This window comes from Mesoplodon mirus, assembly GCF_964341445.2.
Source record: "Mesoplodon mirus genome assembly, chromosome: 15".
NCBI lineage: Eukaryota > Metazoa > Chordata > Mammalia > Artiodactyla > Ziphiidae > Mesoplodon > Mesoplodon mirus.
The window spans coordinates 56,053,501-56,074,680 of NC_138991.1; the positions used below are offsets into that span (position 1 = coordinate 56,053,501).

The 21,180-nt window shown below is 43.9% G+C and overlaps 1 protein-coding gene across 1 annotated transcript in view; it reads left to right on the forward strand.

Annotated features, from left to right (window-relative positions):
* Window positions 1-307: 307 nt before the first annotated feature.
* ZC3H7A (zinc finger CCCH-type containing 7A) overlaps window positions 308-21,180 on the forward strand; it is a 34,700-nt gene continuing 13,827 nt past the window's right edge. Inside the window, exons 1-11 of the mRNA XM_082600681.1 lie at window positions 308-433; window positions 12,674-12,775; window positions 13,572-13,611; window positions 15,248-15,445; window positions 16,397-16,555; window positions 16,792-16,872; window positions 16,969-17,007; window positions 17,654-17,687; window positions 18,173-18,456; window positions 19,579-19,783; window positions 20,882-20,946. Coding sequence (XP_082456807.1) covers window positions 12,708-12,775; window positions 13,572-13,611; window positions 15,248-15,445; window positions 16,397-16,555; window positions 16,792-16,872; window positions 16,969-17,007; window positions 17,654-17,687; window positions 18,173-18,456; window positions 19,579-19,783; window positions 20,882-20,946 — 1,173 coding nt within the window. The 5' untranslated portion in view covers window positions 308-433; window positions 12,674-12,707. The remainder of the gene's footprint in view (window positions 434-12,673; window positions 12,776-13,571; window positions 13,612-15,247; window positions 15,446-16,396; window positions 16,556-16,791; window positions 16,873-16,968; window positions 17,008-17,653; window positions 17,688-18,172; window positions 18,457-19,578; window positions 19,784-20,881; window positions 20,947-21,180) is intronic.

Below are 21,180 nucleotides of genomic sequence, written 5' to 3' on the forward strand. Positions count from 1 at the left end.
CCGCTGCCCAGAAAAAACACCCAAGGCGCCCATCAATTTGAATTGCATGTCCGCCCCAATCAGTTCTCAGGATGGGTGCGTCCCGGAACCGCTTGGCCCTTTATTGGCTCCACCCCGCGGCCCCAGCCCGGCGGGGACCGCACGCCCGCTTCAGGGGCGGCCCCGGAGCCCAGAGCCGAGGGTCGCCGCCGCCCGGCCCGACGTGGCGCCGCCACCGCCCCCGGTGCCGACGCTCGCGGGCGCAGCCAATGGCGGCCTCTCCCGAGCGGCGGGCGCGGCCTCCGGCCGCCAGAGGGCGCCGCGCGGGGGCAGCGGAGCCACCGCCACCACCGGTCGCAAAGGGAAGCTGCAAGCAAGCGCCCAGGCCGCCGCCGCCGCCGTTGCCCGCTCACCGCGCGCCGCTGCCTGCCCGCCGGCGCGGCCGTCCCCCCAGGTAGGTAGGTGCCACCGGGCGCCGCCGCCCGCCTGGCCCGCGCGCCGCCTCGACCCCCCGCCCGGCGCCCCCGCCCGGCGCGCGCCCGCCGCCGCCTCGTGCTCGCGCGCGGTCGGTAACGGACGCCGGGCGGGGGAGGGGCGGCGCGCTTGGCCCCCCCCCGCGGCGAAGCGGCGGCCCTAGGGGCGGAGGGCTCGGCCACAAAGGGCGCGCGGCCCCGGCGGAGGGGCGGTCCGAGCGCGCGCCGCCGCCCGAGCCCCGCGGGCGAGTCGACGCGGGCGGGCGGGTCCCGGTCCCCTCCCTCCCTCCCTCCCTCCCTGGGGGCGGTGCGGGGCTCACCCTGGGGGCGCGTCGCCGCCAAGTGGGGCGCAGAGGGCTGCCGCTCCCTCCGTCCCAGCATGTGTTTCCGTTGGCAAAATACCTCCTGTCTGGTTAACTAAAAAAAAAAAAAAAAAAAAAAAAGGATTCTTTTTTTCCCATTATTTGTATCTGATCCGGTGATCTAGGACCCCTAATTCAGTACCTTGGGTTTGGGGGCGGGAAGGATCCTCGCGGGGCTCTTGGCTCGTTTATTTCGGGTTACTCCCCACCACCACCACCACCCTTTTTTTTTTGCGCGGGGCGCACGTCTAGGACGCGCGGCGAATGGTTTCCTGTCTTATATTGTGGATACGGAGACGGCTGAGCTTTAGGTTTCTTTTCCCCACCCTTAAAGAATGAAGACCTGTCAGTTCCCATTAGCGTGAATTTCCTGTTGGGGACGGTCATTGCAGGGGTGTGGTCCAGCTGGAAAGCTCCGGCTGGTCCCGAGAGGTTGCGCCTGCACCCTGATTGGGTGAATTTTTCTGGAGTCGGGTATTTTCCCCGTCCCCCCATATGTAGTTAGGTATTTAAGAACCAAGGGTCTGCCCAAAGGCGATGTGAGCTGCCCAGGAAGGTGGCCACTGATCGCAAGGGACTCTTGAGCGCTTGGAATGTGGCTAGACCCAATGGAGATGCGCTCCCAGTGAAAAAGACACACCTGATTTTAAACACTTAGTAAGGAAAAAAAAGTAAAATACCTCATTCGTAATTTTTTTCTACTTGAATCGTACAGGTTGATATGATAATGTTTTGAACATATTGGGTTAATACAAATATATTATTAAAATTAATGTCACTGGTTTCATTTTACTCTTTTTTTTAACATAGCTACTTGAAAATTTAAAATTAGATATATGACTCGCATTATATTTCTATTGGACACAGTTCAGCCAGAGCATCAGAATGGGGGCAGGGGTAGCTGGGAGCCTATGGCACCTGCTTATTTTTAACTGCTTTTCTGATGGCACGTGGCCTCCTCTCCTCTTAGCCTCTCAAGAAACCCCCTGCTTCTTCCTTCTCACCCTCAACTGAACTGTCGAGCTGATTGCTTATTGAAGATCTTGTTCTAATTTGCGGAATAATTTAAATTAGTGGACAGAATTTTCTTTGTTGAAAAAAATGTCTGTATCTGCTGTGTATTGTAGTCTGGAAATAGTTGTGTAAGATTCGACTCAGAATCACATCATGAGCTATCAAAGCTGAGCTGAATATTTTCAATATTTGTGTGTGTGATACAAAGAGCATGTTAATTTTCAGGGCCTCTGCCACCTAAATGCCTTCCTCCAAGTTACTGTGGCTTGTGCTTGGGCGCTCGTCCTACCCTGACCTACACCCTTTTCCCTTCCCAGCCCTCAGATGCTGTCAGTTTTTGCCAATAAAAATGGTGGTTGTCAACCATATTGTCCCCAAATTCTTAATTTTGATTAACTGTAAAACTTGCCAGTTTGGGAGGGTTAAATCAATGTTAAGTGGGAGAGAATCAATTACTATAGATCCTCAACTTTAAGAATGGTGAGAGTGACTTTTGGAAAGTTGTGAGCATTCCAATAAAGGACAAGGTAGAAACAGAATATGTCTGTATTCTGTTGCCTTGGTTACTCTAGAAGGGCTTTCGAGAGAAAGTATGATGTATGGAGACTTGACTTCCAGATAATATCTTGAGGTGTTTTTTTTGGTTTGTTTTTTGTTTTTAAATGAAAGTACTTTTTCTCCAGAATCTTGGGGTTGGAAGTGAAATTTGTTTTCTCCAAAGTGTGATGTGTTTACAAATCAAGAGGAAAACTTTAGATAGTATTTTTAGGGGGAAGAAATAGTAAAACATTAATTCAGAAGTTTAAAAGTTTATTCTTGTGGGGCTTTCCTGGTGGCGCAGTGGTTGAGAGTCCGCCTGCCGATGCTAGGGGACGCGGGTTCGTGCCCCGGTCCGGGAAGATCCCACATGCCGCGGAGCGGCTGGGCCCGTGAGCCATGGCCGCTGAGCCTGCACGTCCGGAGCCTGTGCTCCGCAACGGGAGAGGCCACAACAGTGAGAGGCCCCCGTAACGCAAAAAAAAAAAAAAAGTTTATGCTTGTGACAATACATCTGTTTTATTTTTATTATTATTTTAAATTCTATTTTATTTATTTATTTTTGGCTGTATTGGGTCTTCGTTGCTGCGCGCGGGCTTCCTCTAGTTGCATGGAGCGGAGGCTACTCTTCCTTGTGGTGTGCGGGCTTCTCCTTGTGATGGCTTCTCTCGTTGCGGAGCAACGCATGCTCTAGGCATGCGGGCTCTGGAGCGCAGGCTCAGTAGTTGTGGCGCACGAGCTTAGTTGCTCCGCGGCATGTGGGATCTTCCCAGACCAGGGCTTGAACCCATGTCCCCTGCATTGGCAGGTGGATTATTTTTTTTTTTTCTTATTTATTTATTATTTTTGGCTGCATTGGGTCTTCGTTGCTGCGCGCGGGCTTTCTCTAGTTGCGGCGAGTGGGGACTACTCTTCGTTGCGTTGCGTGGGTTTCTCATTGCAGTGGCTTCTCTTGTGCAGCACGGGCTCTAGGTGCATGGGCTTCAGTAGTTGTGGCACGCAGGCTCAGTGGTTGTGGCTCACGGGCTTAGTTGCTCCGCGGCATGTGGGATCTTCCCGGACCAGGGCTCGAACCCATGTCCTCTGCATTGGCAGGCGGATTCTTAACCACTGCGCCAACAGGGAAGTCCTGGCAGGTGGATTCTTAACCACTGTGCTGCCAGGGAAGTCCCAATACGTTTGTTTTAATTCACACACACACGAAGCATATTAAGTGGAGGTGAAAATTTTCTTTGATATTAAAAAAACAAGGCCACTTGTCCTTACCAGGTTTTGCCCCAACAAGAAATTTGCTTTTTAATTTTATTATGAGTTTAATGATGTGTTTTTAGTTAATTGATTACTATTAATTTCACATATCTTTCAAAGCTTTGGGAACCAGGTAATGGATGCAGTAAGAGAGAGGCAGAAATTTTTCTGTTTCACAAATAAGGAAGTGGAACCTTTGTGTTTTATTAGAATACCTGAGTCTGGAGCAGGAGAGTAATCTGGCACTTCAGAATACCTCCTCTGCAGTCCTGGACATGTCACTGACCCAGGGTCTGGGCGCCCCTGGGCAAGCTGTTTGGAAGATTTCACATCTTTCTTGTTCATTCCTCCCATACAGGGTTCCCGTATGAGGTGAGATGTTCCCTGGGCCTTAGGAGGGCTGGGCCCTATAAGGGGCACCTGGCACGTGTTATTATATCTGACAGCAAGTTCAAAATGGATAGCTTGGGGGCAGGGGTGGGAGTGTGGCAAAAATATGAAATTTCTTTCTTGATGTTGTTTAGCACAGCCTTCATCATGGGGGTTTCGTTTTCAGTAAAAGGGGAAAACTGTCTCATAAAGTATCCAGTAGGAGTTTGAGTGTTCCAAGAAAGTGATAGAACATCTGTAATAATGTTTCCCTCCCTGGGTTTGTGGTCACTGAGGGATGTAATATATCCATGTGCTTTTATAAGTGTTACCAGAGTGAACGATCACTGTTGCAAGCTGGGGTGACAGGAACTTTAACTACTTTGTGTGCGTGTTTGTTTATGCCGTTACCATGACAGGCTTGAGTCTGAGGGTAGCATTGAATACAGACTGGAAATTATAAATTTTCACTTGAAACTTAGGAATAGCTTTTTAGGCAAAAATACAGGCACTGTGCCGCATTCCCTGGGTCACCTTCTCTGGTCCTGTGTGAAGGTGTCTCGGAAGTAAGGCTGTTTAATATTTATTCCTTGCATCTAAACACGTGATGTTGTGGGCGGAGCGTATTTCCATTCAAAGCTCTGGCCCCTGAGTGCTATCCTAACTCTCTGTGTCCACACCATGGACACCCTCTGCTTGTCTGAGTTGCTTTAAATCACGTCCCTTGCACACATCATCGTGTGTGCCTGCGTGTGCAGAGACGTGTGTTTGTCCTGTTCCTCTCGAGTGGCTTTGAAGTGCCCACCTGTCTGTCACAGCTGCATGTGTTTTTCAGAGCCCAGCCCAGGGCCAGCGTAGCCGTGCTCGACCTCCTGGCACACGCGGTGTGGAATTGCTCTGTGGATAGGAATTCAGGCTCGGAGCCAGCCTGGCCGGCTCGGCCACTTCCAGGCTGTGTGATCCTGGACTGTTTGCGCCACTTCTCTGTGCTTCCGTTTCCTCTTAAGTACCTACCTCGCAGGGTTCTTAGGAGGATTAGATGATTTAATATGTGTAAAGAACTTCGAACAATACCCGGCGTCCACTAAGAGGCTTCAGTGTTAACTATTATTTCCATCTCTACTGGATATTGTAGTCACATTTCGTTTCCTTGGTGTTTTCTGATAAGGGGAGCTAGTTTATGAAGTTACCATGTAAGGCCAAAATTTCATGGTTTAGCATTTCATGGTTTAGTTATAGCTTTGTACTGGACTTCACTATAATGGGTTCCACCTAACAAGTACGGAATAAATATGTAAGGAATTATACTGGAGAACCAGGGGACCTTTGCTCCTGTAAAACTTCAGAGTGAGTAAGGAACTTAAAATCAGCTGATTCCAGAAAGGTGATGTATGTTCCAGCTTGCAAGAGTTTAGTTAATTGAATGAAATTCCTATCTAATTGAGTTTCTGGCCTATTTTATTTATTTATTTTTACTGTTCAAAGCCCCCACCCCCATCTCTTTTCCTTTTTGTTTAAGGAGAAGGTGTGGCTGACTTGCTTTTCCCCTCTTGGCAATGAATGAAACCCTTCGCCACACTCCTTGAGCTGCTTACGGTTTCAGGTTTTTCTCTGTCACTGTCTCTGGTTGATTCTCACCCTATTGATTTCTCCGTGCTTTGCTCCCTAAGGAGGTGGGGTCCACCTCAGCCGGACCTGCTGCCCTCTGGACACATCCTCTTGGCCCCGTCCTTTGGTTTGTCACGCTTGCCTTGAGTGAACGGCTGTACCAGGTACTTTATACGGAGCGTTGTCTTTATGCTTGGCCACTTCATTCATTCTTCATTCAAGTTTTCATTGACTTGGACCCAGAGAGTGTAAGGTGATCAGGACTAAGAAAAATAGGGGGCCCCTGGAAGGGAATGATGGGGTGAGAGTGGGGTGTGAACAGAGTTGTGGGGGAGGGACGGCCTTTAAAGCTGACACTGAAGCCAAGACTCTGGGGTGAAAGGCCCATGCAGATCTGGGGAGAGTGTCGTGGGGCAGAGGGAACAGCAGGCACGAGGTCCCAGAAACACAGAGCCCTTGATTCATCCCAGGAACCCACAGGAAGAAGGCCAGTGCGACGGGCTGGGTGAAGGCGGCGTCACAGGCAGGAGTCTAGATTTGATTCTGAGTGCCCAGGGGACGCCGGCAGAGGATTTAAAGCAGGGCTGCAATAACCGATTTGTGCTTTTAAAGAGCGTTCCTTTCAGTTTCGTGTGGGCACTGCATGGGGGAGGGGACAGTGGAGAGGATAGGGAGCTGAGAGCAGAGGTGGGAGAGGAGGATATTTCGATCCACCTGTGGCTCAGGTGGAGGTGGCAGAGGAGGTTTGAGAACTGACAGATTTGGGGTGTCCCGCATGTATTTTGACGGTATCACTGATGGAGCCTTTGTCGGTGGATTGACTGGATGTGGTGAGAGAATGGTTTCCGGTTTGAGTAATTGGCCAGAAGGTGGTTTTAGTACTAAGAAGGTAAGTTTGGGCAAAAGGTTAGTCTTGGGAGGAGGGCGTAGGATTAGGGGGCATTCTAGTTAAAAATGCTGAGTAAAGGTCACAAACTGACCCAGAATTTTGTATGCGCCTTATGTATATCAGTGTAGGATAGAAGGCCTTTTTATAAATGGTGTTTGGGCAACTGGTAGCTATCTGGGAGGGAAACACACACACACACACACACACACACACACACACACACACGTATCCAGTTTATGAAAAAAAATTTTTTTAATGGAACAGTGAGAATAGTAGTAGAAGAAAATGTGGAGAATTATTTTATGATCTCAGAGTGGTGCAGGCATTTCTGAGTATGTCAAAATCCAGAAGCCATAAAAATAAGTATTGATAAACTCAGCTACTTAAAAATAAAACTTTTGGTATCAAAAAGTACCAAAACTGGGACTTCCCTGGTGGCGCAGTGGTTAAGAATCCTCCTGCCAATGCAGGGGATACGGGTTCCATCCCTGATCGGGGAAGATCCCACATGCTGCGGAGCAGCTAAGCCTGTGAGCCACAACTACTGAGCCCACGTGCCACAACTACTGAAGCCCGTGCACCTAGAGCCCGTGCTCCGCAGCAAGAGAAGCCACCGCAGTGAGAAGCCCGCGCACCAAAATGAAGAGTAGCCCCTGCTCGCCGCAACTAGAGAAAAGCCTTTGCTGCACGCAGCAGCAAAGACCCAATGCAGCCAAAAAAAAAAAAAAAAAAACAAAAACCATAACCAATGTCAAAAGATTGACATCACATTGGAGAAAATAATAATAACATCACAAAGGACTGCTTTCCTCAACACATAAAGAACTTCCATAAGTCAGAAAAGCTCAGCCTGGAAGAAAAATGGGTGAAGGAAATGAAACAGTTCATGGAAAAGGAAGTGCAAAGAGCTCTTAAATCTGAAGAGGTGTTCGGCCTCACTAATGATAGACTAGAACAAGCAGGACCCCAACCACAGTTGTCACACTGTTTCTCGTCTCCCTGACAGCGATGGAAACATTTGATAATTTCTTGGTGAAGGGGTAAAATAGAAACCCTTGTGCACTGGTGGTGGGTAGGGTCATTTGGTAAAACTTGGCAGTAGCTGGCAAAATAAAGAAATGTACATACCCTTCATCCTACGGAAATTCTTTGAAGATATGCATATATGAAATGTTCTGTGTACCTGGTGAACTTTTTTTTTTGATGTTGGGGGTAGGAGTTTATTAATTAATTTATTTATTTATTTTTGCTGTGTTGGGTCTTCGTTTCTGTGCGAGGGCTTTCTCTAGTTGTGGCAAGCGGGGGCCACTCTTCATCACGGTGCGCGGGCCTCTCACTATCGCGGCCTCTCTTGTTGCGGAGCACAGGCTCCAGACGCGCAGGCTCAGTAGCTGTGGCTCACGGGCCCAGTTGCTCCGCGGCATGTGGGATCCTCCCAGACCAGGGCTCGAACCCGTGTCCCCTGCATTAGCAGGCAGATTCTCAACCACTGCGCCACCAGGGAAGCCCAACCTGGTGAACTTTTAAAGACTGGAAACAACCAAAATGTCCATGACTAGGGGGCTGGTGACGTTATGGTGCAGCCATACCATAGAGCACCTTGCACGGCTGTTAAAGGTAATGCAGCTTGATACGTGCTGATATGGACTGACCTTCAAGATATGAGGTACCAATCGAGAAAAGCAAGGTGCAGAACGCGTTAGGAGCCCCAGTTTGTATAAAAAAATAACGTACGCACAGGATATTTTTAACTTTTTATTTTGAAATAATTATAAACTCACAGGAAATTGCAAAACTCGTATATAGAATCCCATGAACCCTTCATCTGCTTCCCCCGATGGTGCCATCTTACCTAACTGTAGTGCAATAGCAACGTCAGGAAACTGACATTCACATAATACTGTTAACCAGACTACAGACCTGACTCAGTTTTACATTCACTCGTGTGTGTATGTGCACACGCCTGTGTGTGTGTGTGTGTGTGTGTGTGTGTATCTATGCAGTTTTATCCCATGTATAGATTCATGTAACTACCATTACAATCAAGATGCAGCTTGGTTCACACAGTGTCTTTGTCAGGACACATAACAAATCGGTAACAATGGTATTGATTGATTGCCTTCACAGGGCAAATAGGTGGTTGAATGACAGGGTTGGGAAGGCGACATTCCTTTTTGCTGTCTTAATATTTAAACTCCTGCTCTGCGGAACAGTGTGTGATGTCTGGACACCCAAGTAGAACTACCAGGTAGAGGGTATTTAGCAAGCTCTGCCAGGGGACAGATGTGGGAGTTGTCGGACCCTAGATGAGTGTATTTAACATCTGGGCAGAGCAGGAGGTCCCTGAGGGGAGAGGGTGCCTGGGGGAAAGGGGGTCCGATGACGCCCCAGGGCCCTCACATTTAGAGGTCAGCTGGAGATGAAGCCCCTGTTTTGAGGAGACAGTGGACACCTGTCATGTGCTGCTGAGTTTGAAGAAGGAAAGTGATTGTTGAATTAACTTTATCAAATTCTTCCTCACTTGAAAATTGAGGCCAGATTTTGTTGACTGGATCTGAAAATAAGATGGTGTATAAAGCCTTTATTGTTTTCTTTTAAAATGAGATGGGGGGTGGGGAGGCTTTATTTCACAGGTAAAACTAACCTATGGTGGAAAAAAAATCAGAACAGTGATTCCTGGGCTGGGGGTGGGGCAAGGATTGGCTAGAGAAGGGGCCTGAGGGAACTTTCTGGAGTGACAGTGATGGTGTGTCTCACCACCGGGGTCTGGGTTACATGAGTGTATCGTTTGTTAAAAGTTGCCTTAAGTTGTGTGCATTTTACCTTAAAAAACTGTAAACAAATGTGGAACCCCAGGTAATGATATGTATGCTGAAGTGTTTAATGGTAAATTATAATTGATGTCTGCCACTCAGTTTGCAGTTTACCAAAATTGGGTTGGTAGATGGACGGAAGTGTGGGCAGATGTAATAAATATAGCAAAATATTAATTGTAGGATATAGGTAGTATAGAGGTATATGTTGTTCATTGTAAAAAAAATTTACTGTGTGTGTAAAATTCTTCATAATAAAATTTAGGGGGAAAATCTACAGAACATGAAATGCCCTGCCATATTATATTTAAACATCACCTGATGTTATGTCTTCAAATCTTTAAACATTTAAAGGAGGCATGGTATTTCATGCTGTTAAGAATCTGCGTCTTATTTTCTCTTAATCACTTGCTTGAGTTGTCAGCTCTCTTCCACCTGCCCTTTGTCCTTAAGAGGGCAAGGTTCAAGGTTTTTCAAGCACTTTCTGGGGAAATAGCTCTAAGGCTCTTAACTTGGCGGATTATCATTACCCCGGAGTTCCTTCTGAGCCAACAGATTTACTTTTTGAGTGAACCTCAAACTAATTCCCCACCCCACCAGACTGGGGTTGGGAGACATATGTCCTTCACAGAAGGAGAGGGGATGCTTCTTGTCTTTGGCTTCACTTCTTTTGTCCCAGTCCCTCTGGCCTGACCACCCTGGACCCCCAAGTGCAGCTCTGGGTGCCTTTGAGCTCTAAGGTTCTGACTCTGTTTTAAGTAAAATAGAAGAAAAAGGCTGGGTGACCCGGTAAGTCATCTTTCTAAGGAAGGGCTCAGAAGCTACATAGACTTCTTCTTTTTTAATATTCTTTTTTTTTTTTAACCCCACATTTGTTTATTTATTTATTTTTGGTTGCGTTGGGTCTTCGTTTCTGTGCGAGGGCTTTCTCTAGTAGTGGCAAGCGGAGGCCACTCTTCATCACGGTGCGCGGGCCTCTCACTATCGCGGCCTCTCTTGTTGCGGAGCACAGGCTCCAGACGCGCAGGCTCAGCGGCCATGGCTCACGGGCCCAGTTGCTCCGCGGCATGTGGGACCTTCCCAGACCAGGGCCCGAACCCATGTCCCCTGCATTAGCAGGCAGATTCTCAACCACTGCACCACCAGGGAGGCCCCGTAGACTTCTTTTAATACTTTCTTTTCCCAGAGATCATTTGTTTACAAGGTTAAAAAAAAAAAGTTTTAAAGGTTTGCAGTGAAAAGACGCTGTCCCACCCCTTTCCCTGAACCCCTGGGTTTCTCTCACTACGGTAGCTTTCTGTGATCCCATCTGGAGCTATTTTGTGTATACACAAACAAATATGAACATATACCCCTTCCCCCTTTTAAAATAACAGAACAGGGTCTTACTGTGGACACTTGCACTTTGCCTTTTTTTCCCTCCAGCACAATTTATTCAACCATTTCCTTTTTGACATGCATTGAGTTAATTTCCCATCTTTTTTCTCTTAGAAATAGTGCCTCTTTAAAGAACCTTGTAAATATTCATACATATGAATTAAACAATTTTTTATTATGGAAGTGGCCAGACATGTTCAAGTAGAAGAATGAACCCCACATGCCCTCCTCTCATCCAGCTGGAGCAGTGTCCCATGTTTTTGCTACTCTTGTTTCATGCTCACCCATTTACCCCCCTTTAAGCTAGACTATCTTAAAAACAAATTCCAGAAACAATGCTGTTTTACTTCAGTATAACGGGCTTTTTAAACTTTTAATTCTGGATAATTTCAAACGTACTATTTTAAGGCAAATACCAGGTACACATGTAAATAGCAATACTTCAGCAAAGTAACCAACTTTTAGATACAAGATCAAAATATTTAGAACTGACAGATATTTAAAAGACAAAAAGCAAAGCTACAAACTTCTAGTTATCAGATAAACAAGTGCTAGGGATATAATGTACAATGTGATAAATATAATTAACTGCTGTATGAAAGTTGTTGAGAGGGTAGATGAGTTCTCATCACAAGGGAAAAAAATTTTTTTTTCTATTTCTTTAATTTTGTATTTATATGAGATGATGGATGTTCACTAAACCTATCATGGTCATCATTTCATGATGTATGTAAGTCAAATCATTATGTTTTACACCTTAAGCCTACACAGTGCCGTATTTCAATGATAATCTCAATAAAACTGGAAGGAGGAAAAATAAAAGACAAAAAGTATTAGCACCAGTTATGAGCCTCCAGGGTATTCCAGCCTCCCTCCCCACTCTACACTTGGAAAAAAGGTAGACTTAAAAATAAAACTTGCTTACAAATGGTAAGCAATAATGAAACGAAAACATTTCACCTCTGTACTTGAAACGTGGGTGCCATTTCCCTGTCACGTGGGTCCAAATACATGGTTTATGTGACACGATGTCCTCTCAGCATTAGCTCTCAGTAGTCCTCATCCAGGGGTGACTGTGTGGACCCCCCAGCCCCTCCCCACCCTCCGCCAAGGGGCATTTAACAATATCTGGAGACACTGGTTTGTCACAACTGAGGGGAGGAGGTGCTCCACCTCCTCTACGGGCATCCAGTGGGTAGAGGCCAGGATTCTGCCAGCATCCTGCAGTGCACAGGACAGCACTCCGTACTAGAGAACTACCTGGCCTGAATGGCTGAGGTTGAGAGACCCTAGTTTAGGACATTGGGAGACGATCTTTTATCCGAGATCTCTTCTCTGTGGTTCTCCCGTTGCTTTCTGGGAACTGCTTAATGAATGTCAACTAGTCAGGTTAAATACTCACGGTGTTGACCTTTGCCAGTGTTACATCGAAGGTTAAACCCTTACCTTCCAGAAAATTCCAATTAAAGTAACTTCACTTAGATCCTTATTCTATCAGTTGTACGAAGAAGGATTGTTTCAGAAAACACAGATAAGGTTTAGACTCTGCTCACAAGGAAGTCAAAACCCCTCAGAGGCAAGCGGACGTGAAACCATTTTGCTTCTGGAAAGCTTCCAGAAGCAAAACAAGGCCAGGACTGTTCTCGTGGCTGCTTCCGTGTGCGTAGAGACAGACCGGGAACAAAACCTGTCGTCGAAGGAAGGAAGGTGAAATGGGGAGAGAGAGATGACTTTAGCGTGGGGATTGTTTAGGAGGGGCCTTCAGCGTCTGCGCGGCTGTTAAGTGGAGTGAGCAGAGTGTGGAAGCCCTCTGCTCGTGGCGCACGAGATGGTGGGGACCACAGGCACAACTCAGGTGGTGTCCTCGGCGTCCAGGACCCTAGTCAAGGCGGTGGAGATGGACATGTCCACAGCTAATCATGTGACAAGACCTAGATTATGGGTGTTTTAACCGGGGTCCAGGAGCCCCGTGCCTTGTGTAATTTCTTGCCTGTTTCTTTCCAGATTTCTCCTTTAGAAAGTGGATGTGTGGGATAACATGTCCAGTGTGTCCGAGGAGAGAAGAAAAAGGCAGCAGAACATTAAGGAAGGACTGCAGTTTATACAGTAAGGGCTCACCGCCTGCCTCGTGTTCTCGTCATGGAGGAACTCCTTTTGGTGTGGCTGTGCACGTAGCAGGGATTAGGAAACCTTTAGTTATGTTTCAGAAGTCCTGTTCTTTTGGGTTAGAAATTAGATCTTTTTGTTCCAGCAGTGTTTTCTGCTCTTGGACATTGATTTCTTTGTGTTCTGAACTGGATCTTGCTGTCGCTGATTTTTAGGGCTGAAATCCTTAAGTATCCTCTAAAATGTTAGACTGAGGAATTTGAACCTAATCTTGTAAGAACAGTTCTGATGAGTGAAAATCAACATCTGTCAGCACACAGGGCTTTTGTGATCACACTCTTTCTGTTAAGAAGCTCGGTCTCTAACTGGCCTTCGTGAAGCACGTCAGTGACAGGACCACAGCCCGGGTGGCCATGTCCAGGCAGAAAGGCCTCTTTGTCCCTCCTGGGAAGGGGACATTCTTCCCCTCTGTTCTATAGTAAATTGAATCAAATAGGACTAGTGGTTCTATACTACTTGAAAACTTTTTCGGCATTTGAAGAATTAGGCTGTCTTTAATTAGGAGTAGATTTGCAGGGAAAATGTTATACTTAAGAAAATACAAAGGAATAGTTTTAGATTTGTTTTTCATGACTACAGTTATATGTGAATAATGGTCGTAAAGGAGAAGTAGGTCTTTAAAATGTGCTTTGAACCAGTGGTGAGCTCATGAGAACCTCAGTTTTAAGATGACTCCTGGGTGAACAAATCCTGATAAGAACCTGCTCATCAGAATTGATTTGTTTCTTCTTCTTAGGTCACCGCTGTCGTATCCAGGAACACAGGAACAGTATGCGGTAAGGACTCTGGGAAGGTCTGCTTGAGAACTCCACAAGTAGCCTGTGAACTGCCACATGTAGCCTGGGTTGGCAAACCCAGATGTGGTCCCGTCTGTTTCATAAATAAAGTTTTATTGGAACACAGCCACGCCCATTTGTCCATGTGTTATCTGTGGCTGCTTTCACGACATGGTGGTTGAGACAGAGACCTTATGGCTCACAAAGCCTCAAATCCCTACTATCTGGGCATTTACAGAAAAAGTTTGCTGACCCGTGTATATATAAGACAAAGTTGTTTTTTTCTGGCGTTCTTGGACAGTTGTCCTATTTTTTCCTTCCTCTATTAGTGTAGTTTTGAATTAATTTCTTTTGAGCCACTTGACAATTACTTTTAGCCTTTCATTTCATCGAAAATGAGGGGACAGAATATGCTGAGAGGGAGAGTGCAGAGTATCTTCTGTTCTTCCTTAGAAGAGAAGTTGTAACAGAAGTAAAGAGGTGACTGGGTAATTAGGGGAAAGAGCTAGAGAGGAATCTAGTTAGTTAGAGAGAAAGCCCAGCTGACTGGGTCTTGGGCTAAAGGCCCTCAGTTCTGCAGACCGTTAGTTCCCCTGTGGCTTTGCATCTCTGTGGGTTTTGGTGCTACTGAATGTCACTCCTTTCTCTCTGCCTCCCTCCCTCCCTCCCTCTCCGTTCATTTCAATCTCTCCCTTCCTTCCTTCCTTTTCTCCAAACAGACGTAGAACTGTAAAGTATGAGGACTAGCAATCACATGGAGCAATCCTTTCATTTTACAAACGTGCAATTGGGGTCCAGGGAGGTGAAACGGCCTGTCTCTCAAGTCACCTCAGCTGTTAAAGGTTGATCTGGACAGTTTTCTTCATTACTTTCATCAGCTTAGACGTGAATTCGTAAAATGAGACAAAGAAGAGCTGAATGTTTATCTGATCCTTTGATAGGAAAGGACTTTTAAAATCTTAAAGCAATGATAGAAATCCTGAAGGAGACTTAAGAACATTTGCCCCTACCAGAAGAGTGTGTATACTTACCCAGTAAGAAAAAGGTTTGCCATCCCCTCCCCATAAATCAATAAATGACCTGAACATTTACAAAAGAAGAAACACAAATGGTCCATAAAAATGTGGAGAAGTTCAACCTCGCTGGTAATCAGATACGCAAATAAAAAAGGATACCGTTTTTCCCCTAGAAATGTGTAGATTTTATGTGTACATGCTCACGCACGTGCGCCACACGTGTTGGTGGAGGTGCTCTGAAGCAAGCCGCTATAAGTATTCATTGTTGTTGCCTTTTTGGAAGACAATTTAGAAATACTAGTCAGAAGCCTTAAAATCCTCGTTCCACTTGTAGGAATTTATCCCAGGCACAGAGTTGGCAATGTCAACAAATATTGACAAGGTGCTTTTGCAGCACATCTCTTAATAATGACACATTGAATTTTTTCCTGGGAAAAGCAAGCAAGAGGAAACCCTAGCTGAAATAGCAGTGACTTGGCCTGGATTTGATAATTTCTTACAACAGTGCTTCTTGCTCTGTCAAATTATTTCCTCTGAAGTTTTAGATACAAAAATTAAAATTTGCTTACACTCTGACTTGTTCCTTTAAGGGTTTCAAGTGGTAACTTTCTTTTTTTTAGGTATATTTACGTGCTCTTGTGAGAAATCTTTTTAACGAAGGAAATGATGTTTATCGGGAATGTGATTGGAACAGCTCTATGAGCCAATATTCAGAAGCTTTGAGTATAGCTGATTATGCAAAGTCTGAAGAAATTTTAATCCCTAAAGAAATCATTGAAAAACTATATATAAATCGTATTGCTTGCTATTCTAATATGGTGAGTTGTGATTTTTAAAGCAATGTTTCTAGAGAGAAAAAAAGGTTTTCAATAACATAGTATACTAGCAAAAGTCAGTTTCCTAATTTCAGTTTATAAGAAAGATGTATTAACTGCTTTTAGAGTGGCCTCAAGCTTTGAAAAATCAGCTTTGGCCAAATGCTTAGGGATTTAAAAATAATTTGTTTCTTAGATACTGGTCCTTGGAGATTCCCTTTTGAGTATGGCTTTTGGTGGGGGGGTGTCTGCTCATAAAAAAGTCAGCCTAGGAAGATACAGGTGTTCACAGATGGGTACAGGGTACCCATCAGGTATCTCTGCTGACAGTTTGCTTCTTAGTCAAGATTCTCTTAGGAGCTTTTTTTTTTATAGCACAAAACAGTAGTTAGCCTTCAAAAGAATTAACACAAGCTCTTCACATGTCTGAACTTAGAAAGCAATATTTTGATGTGCTTATAATTTTCACTATAGACATTCAGTAAAATTTAACCATGAATTTAAGTATCCATGTTGTCACCTAGTTCTTTGCTAACGAGCATTCATTTATGATTTGTTTTCTATAATATATTCCTCTTCAACTAGCTGCTTGGGAGTTACATTTCCATTTAACATTTTAATGAGCTCCAAAAAGGGGGTAGCTACAACTGGGAGGAAAATAGGACAGGCGAAGTGACACGTGGGGGCCTCAGCCATACCTGGAAAGTTTTATTTCTCGAAGATCTGGGGTATTTTACGGCCAGATGTCTGGGTGGTGGGTACATGGGTAGCCACAATATTCTTTCTACTTTTGTGTATTTGAAATTTCATAATAAAAATAATTTTTAAAAAGACAAATAATACCACTAACTTTCAATTTAAAGGAAAAGTCTGAATTTGTTTCCATTTGCAGGGAGACATCATCACAAGACGTGAACTGTTTGATTGCTAACTTTATTTGGTCTTCCTCACCAGGGTTTCCATGATAAAGTTTTAGAAGACTGTGATACAGTCCTCAGTTTAAATGCCAGTAACTGCAAAGCTCTCTATCGGAAATCTAAGGCTCTAAGTGATTTAGGAAGGTACAAAGAGGCTTATGACGCTGTGGCAAAGTGCTCCTTGGCAGTGCCTCAGGTATGGAATTTATGTTTTAGTTCATTCGTTTACATCATAACCATTTTATTGATTCTGTGTAGAGAAATGGCCTTAAAAAGTTACATCTTCCAGCCAGCCACCCACCTGCTGCAGTTGGGACTAATTGCCCTTAAAAGTGTCTTGAAAGAGTATATAAGTTAGAACTGTTTTGCCTCTTCGTCTTTACAGTTAGTAAATATAGCCTTCCACTAATCATATATTCTCACTTTTTTCAGGATGAACATGTAATAAAACTAACTCAAGAACTAGCTCAGAAATTGGGATTTAAAATAAGAAAAGCATATGTTAGAACTGAGGTAAGGTGGAGTTCTCTCCATAAGGTATTTTTTTTGTTTTGTTTTGTAGCTTGGAGTCAGTTCTGGTTTTAAATTAGCTTCTTAATTTTCTTTCAGCTCTCACTAAAAACAGTTCCTGGGGATGGGACTACAAAGGTAAGGTTATTACTCTTGTCAGAATCGTAATTAAAAAAAAAGAAGAAAAGATAGAAGCATTAGTAGTTTTGTTTCTAATATTTTTGGTTTGTGTCTATTTTGAGACCTTTTTATTCCTCAAACACAAAAGTGGCCAGAGCTTCCTGCCCTAGAAAAAGAAAACAAACAACTCAAGTAATATCTGTTCCTCTCAATCAGCATTTCCTGAAGGCCAATGGAGCATTTTACAGGATTTTAATAGATGTTAGGTTTTATTAGAAAAAGTGGGTCAGGGCCACATACTAATTTTAGGAGTCATTAGGTTAAACATAATTAACAAGTTGTTTTTTGAAGGTAAGTCTTCTTAGAGCTGTGAGGATGCCACTGTGAGTTGGGGAGAGAGTGGTGGCTAGACTAGTCCCTCTGGAACTAGAAGGCTCCTGACTATCCTTTGAGAAATACTGGGCCACAAGAAACAAGTGCCAGTAGGCCAGCACCGTTTAACGCCATGTATTACAAAGGTTTACACGTTTTGTTTATTTCTGTCTTAATTGGAAGGAGGTCAAATGTGAGAACCTGCATTGCTCTCTTAGAATGAGTTTTATAGCTTGCTTTATGATTTAGAGTCCTGAAAATACTATCATCTATTATTTGGTTTTATTTCTAGGCTTTGAACTGTTCTGTGGAAGATATTGAGCCAGGTACGTTTTCACTCACATCCTCTTAATCTGAAAAGTGCCAGCCTTAGACGTTATGTACATTATAGTGTTGTCAAATAAGATTGCTGGGTGGTTATTAGTATTAAAACAAGAGTAATTTCAAAAACCACCTCTGTGCCTCTGGATGTGCCAGTGAGTGAGTGACAGTACTGGATGTCAGTGAGCAATCGTCGATACCCACTGCGGCTTCACCACCCTCTAGTAGCTCCATCCAAAAGGGGCCTAGGAGTTTTGAGAAAGAAGGAGAAGTTTTCACAAGTCAATATATCTATTCCTGTGCAAAACAAATTATTTTTAGGATTACTTGTACTCTTTTATTTGAATTGCTTTCACTGTTGTATCTATTTATTTTTATAATTGCTTTCATATTTTCACCTAGCTCTTCATTTTTTCTATTATTGGCTATTAACACTAGTATTACATAAATACACTGAAAATAAGTGAGTACATGTCCATCCATGTTACAGATTTATTAACTCCGAGGCAAGAAGCTGTTCCTGTTGTTTCTATACCTGCATCCAGTTTTTCTCACCAAGTTGGAAATGAGCTGGCCTCAGTTCCCATTATGCCCTTAACTTCTATTTTGCCACTGCAAGTGGAAGAGAGTTCTCTGCCATCAACAGTGTTGGCAAATGGAGGAAAGATCCCCTTCAGTATGCCGGAAGCGTTTTTAGATGATGGAGATATGGTCCTTGGAGATGAAATAGATGACCTCCTTGATTCTGCACCTGAAACTAATGAAACTGTTATGGTAAATTTAGTGTGACTCCTTTCTTCTGAAGGCAGGCTTTTTTTTTTTTTTTTTAATCGTAGTATAACCTGCTAGATATTTTTAGTATTGACTATAGAGTAAGCTTTGGGTTTCTTGAAAATTACTTTTGTCGTTTTCCAGTGGTAACTGGCTAATTTGGTCATTTCTTTAAATAAAAAAGGGAAACGTGCTAGGAATCACATATTATGGAAACGGTAAATTTAACTTTCTGACAAAGAATAGGCATTTGACATGTAAGGCAAAATGAATTCATGGATTAAGAACTTCTCATTCCTTAAGGATAATTCTCCTATAACCATATATCATAAAGCAAGTGTCAGCAGACTTTGGTCCACAGGCCTGATCTGGCCCGCTGCCTGTTTTGTATGGCCCACGGACTAAGAATGGTTTGTAGATTTTTACATGGTTGAAAGAAAAAAAAAATAATAATAATATTTTAAGACACATGAAAATATTTCATGACACTGTAGTAACAGAGTTGACTGGTTGTAACAGAGACCGTGTAGTCCACAAAGCCTACAATATTAATATCCAGCCCTTTATAGAAAAGGTCACTGACTCCTGCCATGAAGTATATTAAAATAGCGGCAGCAGTAGGATGATGATGAGGGGGAAGCTCAGAGCTGGTTTCCAGGGTGGGTGAAACCAGTGATGTCCCCGTGGAGCTGACAGAAGATGTGAAAGGCAGACAGATGGGGGGTTGGTTCCTACCACTTTGATCTTGGGCAGGTTATTTCACCTTTCAGTCCCTCGGTTTTCTCATCTGTACCATGGCAGCCCTAGTAGGATACATCTCAGAGGGTTAGGAGAGTTAAATAGATGGTATATGATTTATCATAGTATAAGGCACATGGAAGGTCTCCAAAAATCCTCGCTCTGTGGGGGAGGGGCAAGGTAGTGTTCCATTTGTTCTTGTGAGGTAGTGTTCCACTTGTTCTGTAGCTTGGATTCTGCCACTGAGTCTTGATATTGATTTCAACTTTGTTATGTAACAAAATCACCCAGTGAAGTAATTTGTTTTTATATGCTGATATTAAAAGCAGTTTGGCCCGCTTGGAACTGCGTTTCATGGACTTTAATCCGGTCTTCTTTCCTCTCCAGCCATCAGCCTTAGTCAGAGGCCCCCTCCCAACGGCCAGCGTCGCTCCGAGCATCCCCTTCTCGGCGTCTCTTTTGGGCGCCTTGCCCATCGGTGCGAGGTACGCGCCTGCACCCTCCTTCTCGGAGCTGTATCCGCCTTTGACTTCATCCTTAGAAGATTTCTGTTCTTCTCTAAATTCATTTTCAGTGAGCGAATCCAAACGAGGTAAGACTCGAGCCACTTATGTAAACAGTTACAGTCCATTTTCTAAAAAAGACAATTTGGTTTGACTGTTGTTTAACTAACTCCAGATAGTTGGTACTTGAGTTATTTTTATTGTAGCTGAAAATACATTGTAGCTCTAAAATCAAAACCCTCCTGTTTTAAATTCACCTGGACTTAACTGTGCCATTGTGGAGATCAAGAATCAAAGCCCCGAGAGTAGGAATGTATGTGGCACTGGTTTTTTTATAGGATAGTGTGTTAAGCTGGGTGTCTATTGTTTTGGGGGGTGAAATGACTTCTAATGTGTTCTCTAAAAAAGGGATACCCCATCTAAAGGGTCTTAAAGACAGGTTATCCTTTTAAATTCTGAACTAGGCAAACACTTAGTTAAGACTAATTTAAAATCAGTGTTAAAAATGATAATAGATCCATCTATTTTAGGTTTCATCCATTGAGCTCAGCAAAGTATGCCTGGTGCCTTAGTTTTGCAAGGGATTGCTGAGGTTTTGGCCTGACTCCTGTTTCTGTAATCCTAGGCTTAATATATACTTTAAACAATAACAATAAAAATCTTCATATTTTTATGAGGCTTTGTTATGGTTAAAGGGATAAAAATCAAAATAATTGATTTAAAGATTGACAACTGAAGAAACTAAAATTTGTGGGAGACAGAAGGGCAGAGAGAAGGTAACTGAGTGGTCGACTAAGAAAAAGAAAGTAATTGAACTTTATTGATTTTCTTAATGTTATGATGAGTTCCTGCTTCATATTTTCAAAAGGAGAGACGCCTTTCCCATTTTGAATACGAATTATTTTCTTAGTCTTTTTAACAGTCCCACTTGGTAGGCCCTGCCTTAGCTTATGTCTCTGAAAATCACTTTTTATCTAAATTTGTTTGTCTAAGGGTTATTTATGCCCTTGGTTTCTAGAGGAGAGGAAAGACTCCATAGCCCTCTTTGAGTGTCAGTCACGAGCAAGAAAGCTTCTTGGAATTGGGATGAGAAAATAACGTGGGAAGCCACAGTTAGCTACTAGCCCTGATGTTCTTATTACATGATTAGAATGAAAAGGTCTGTTGAAGTTTTTTTATTATTTTAGATCTGTCCACCTCAACTTCTAGAGAGGGAACACCGCTTAACAACAGTAATTCTTCCCTTTTACTTGTAAGTGCCACTTCCTCTTTTGTAAATACGTCGCTTAAATTGCAAATAGGTCTTTTACTTAAGTAACTGAGTTATTTGAATGAACGTGACCATCTCCCTGAAGTTTTGTGTGTGCTGTGGGAAAGAGTGCTAAAATAAGACTCTTCTGGAACATCCAGTAATAAGTGCTTTGTGTTTAAGGCTGGATCTGTCCTAGCAAATTAATCACAATCGCAGGCAGTGTAAGAGGCTTTA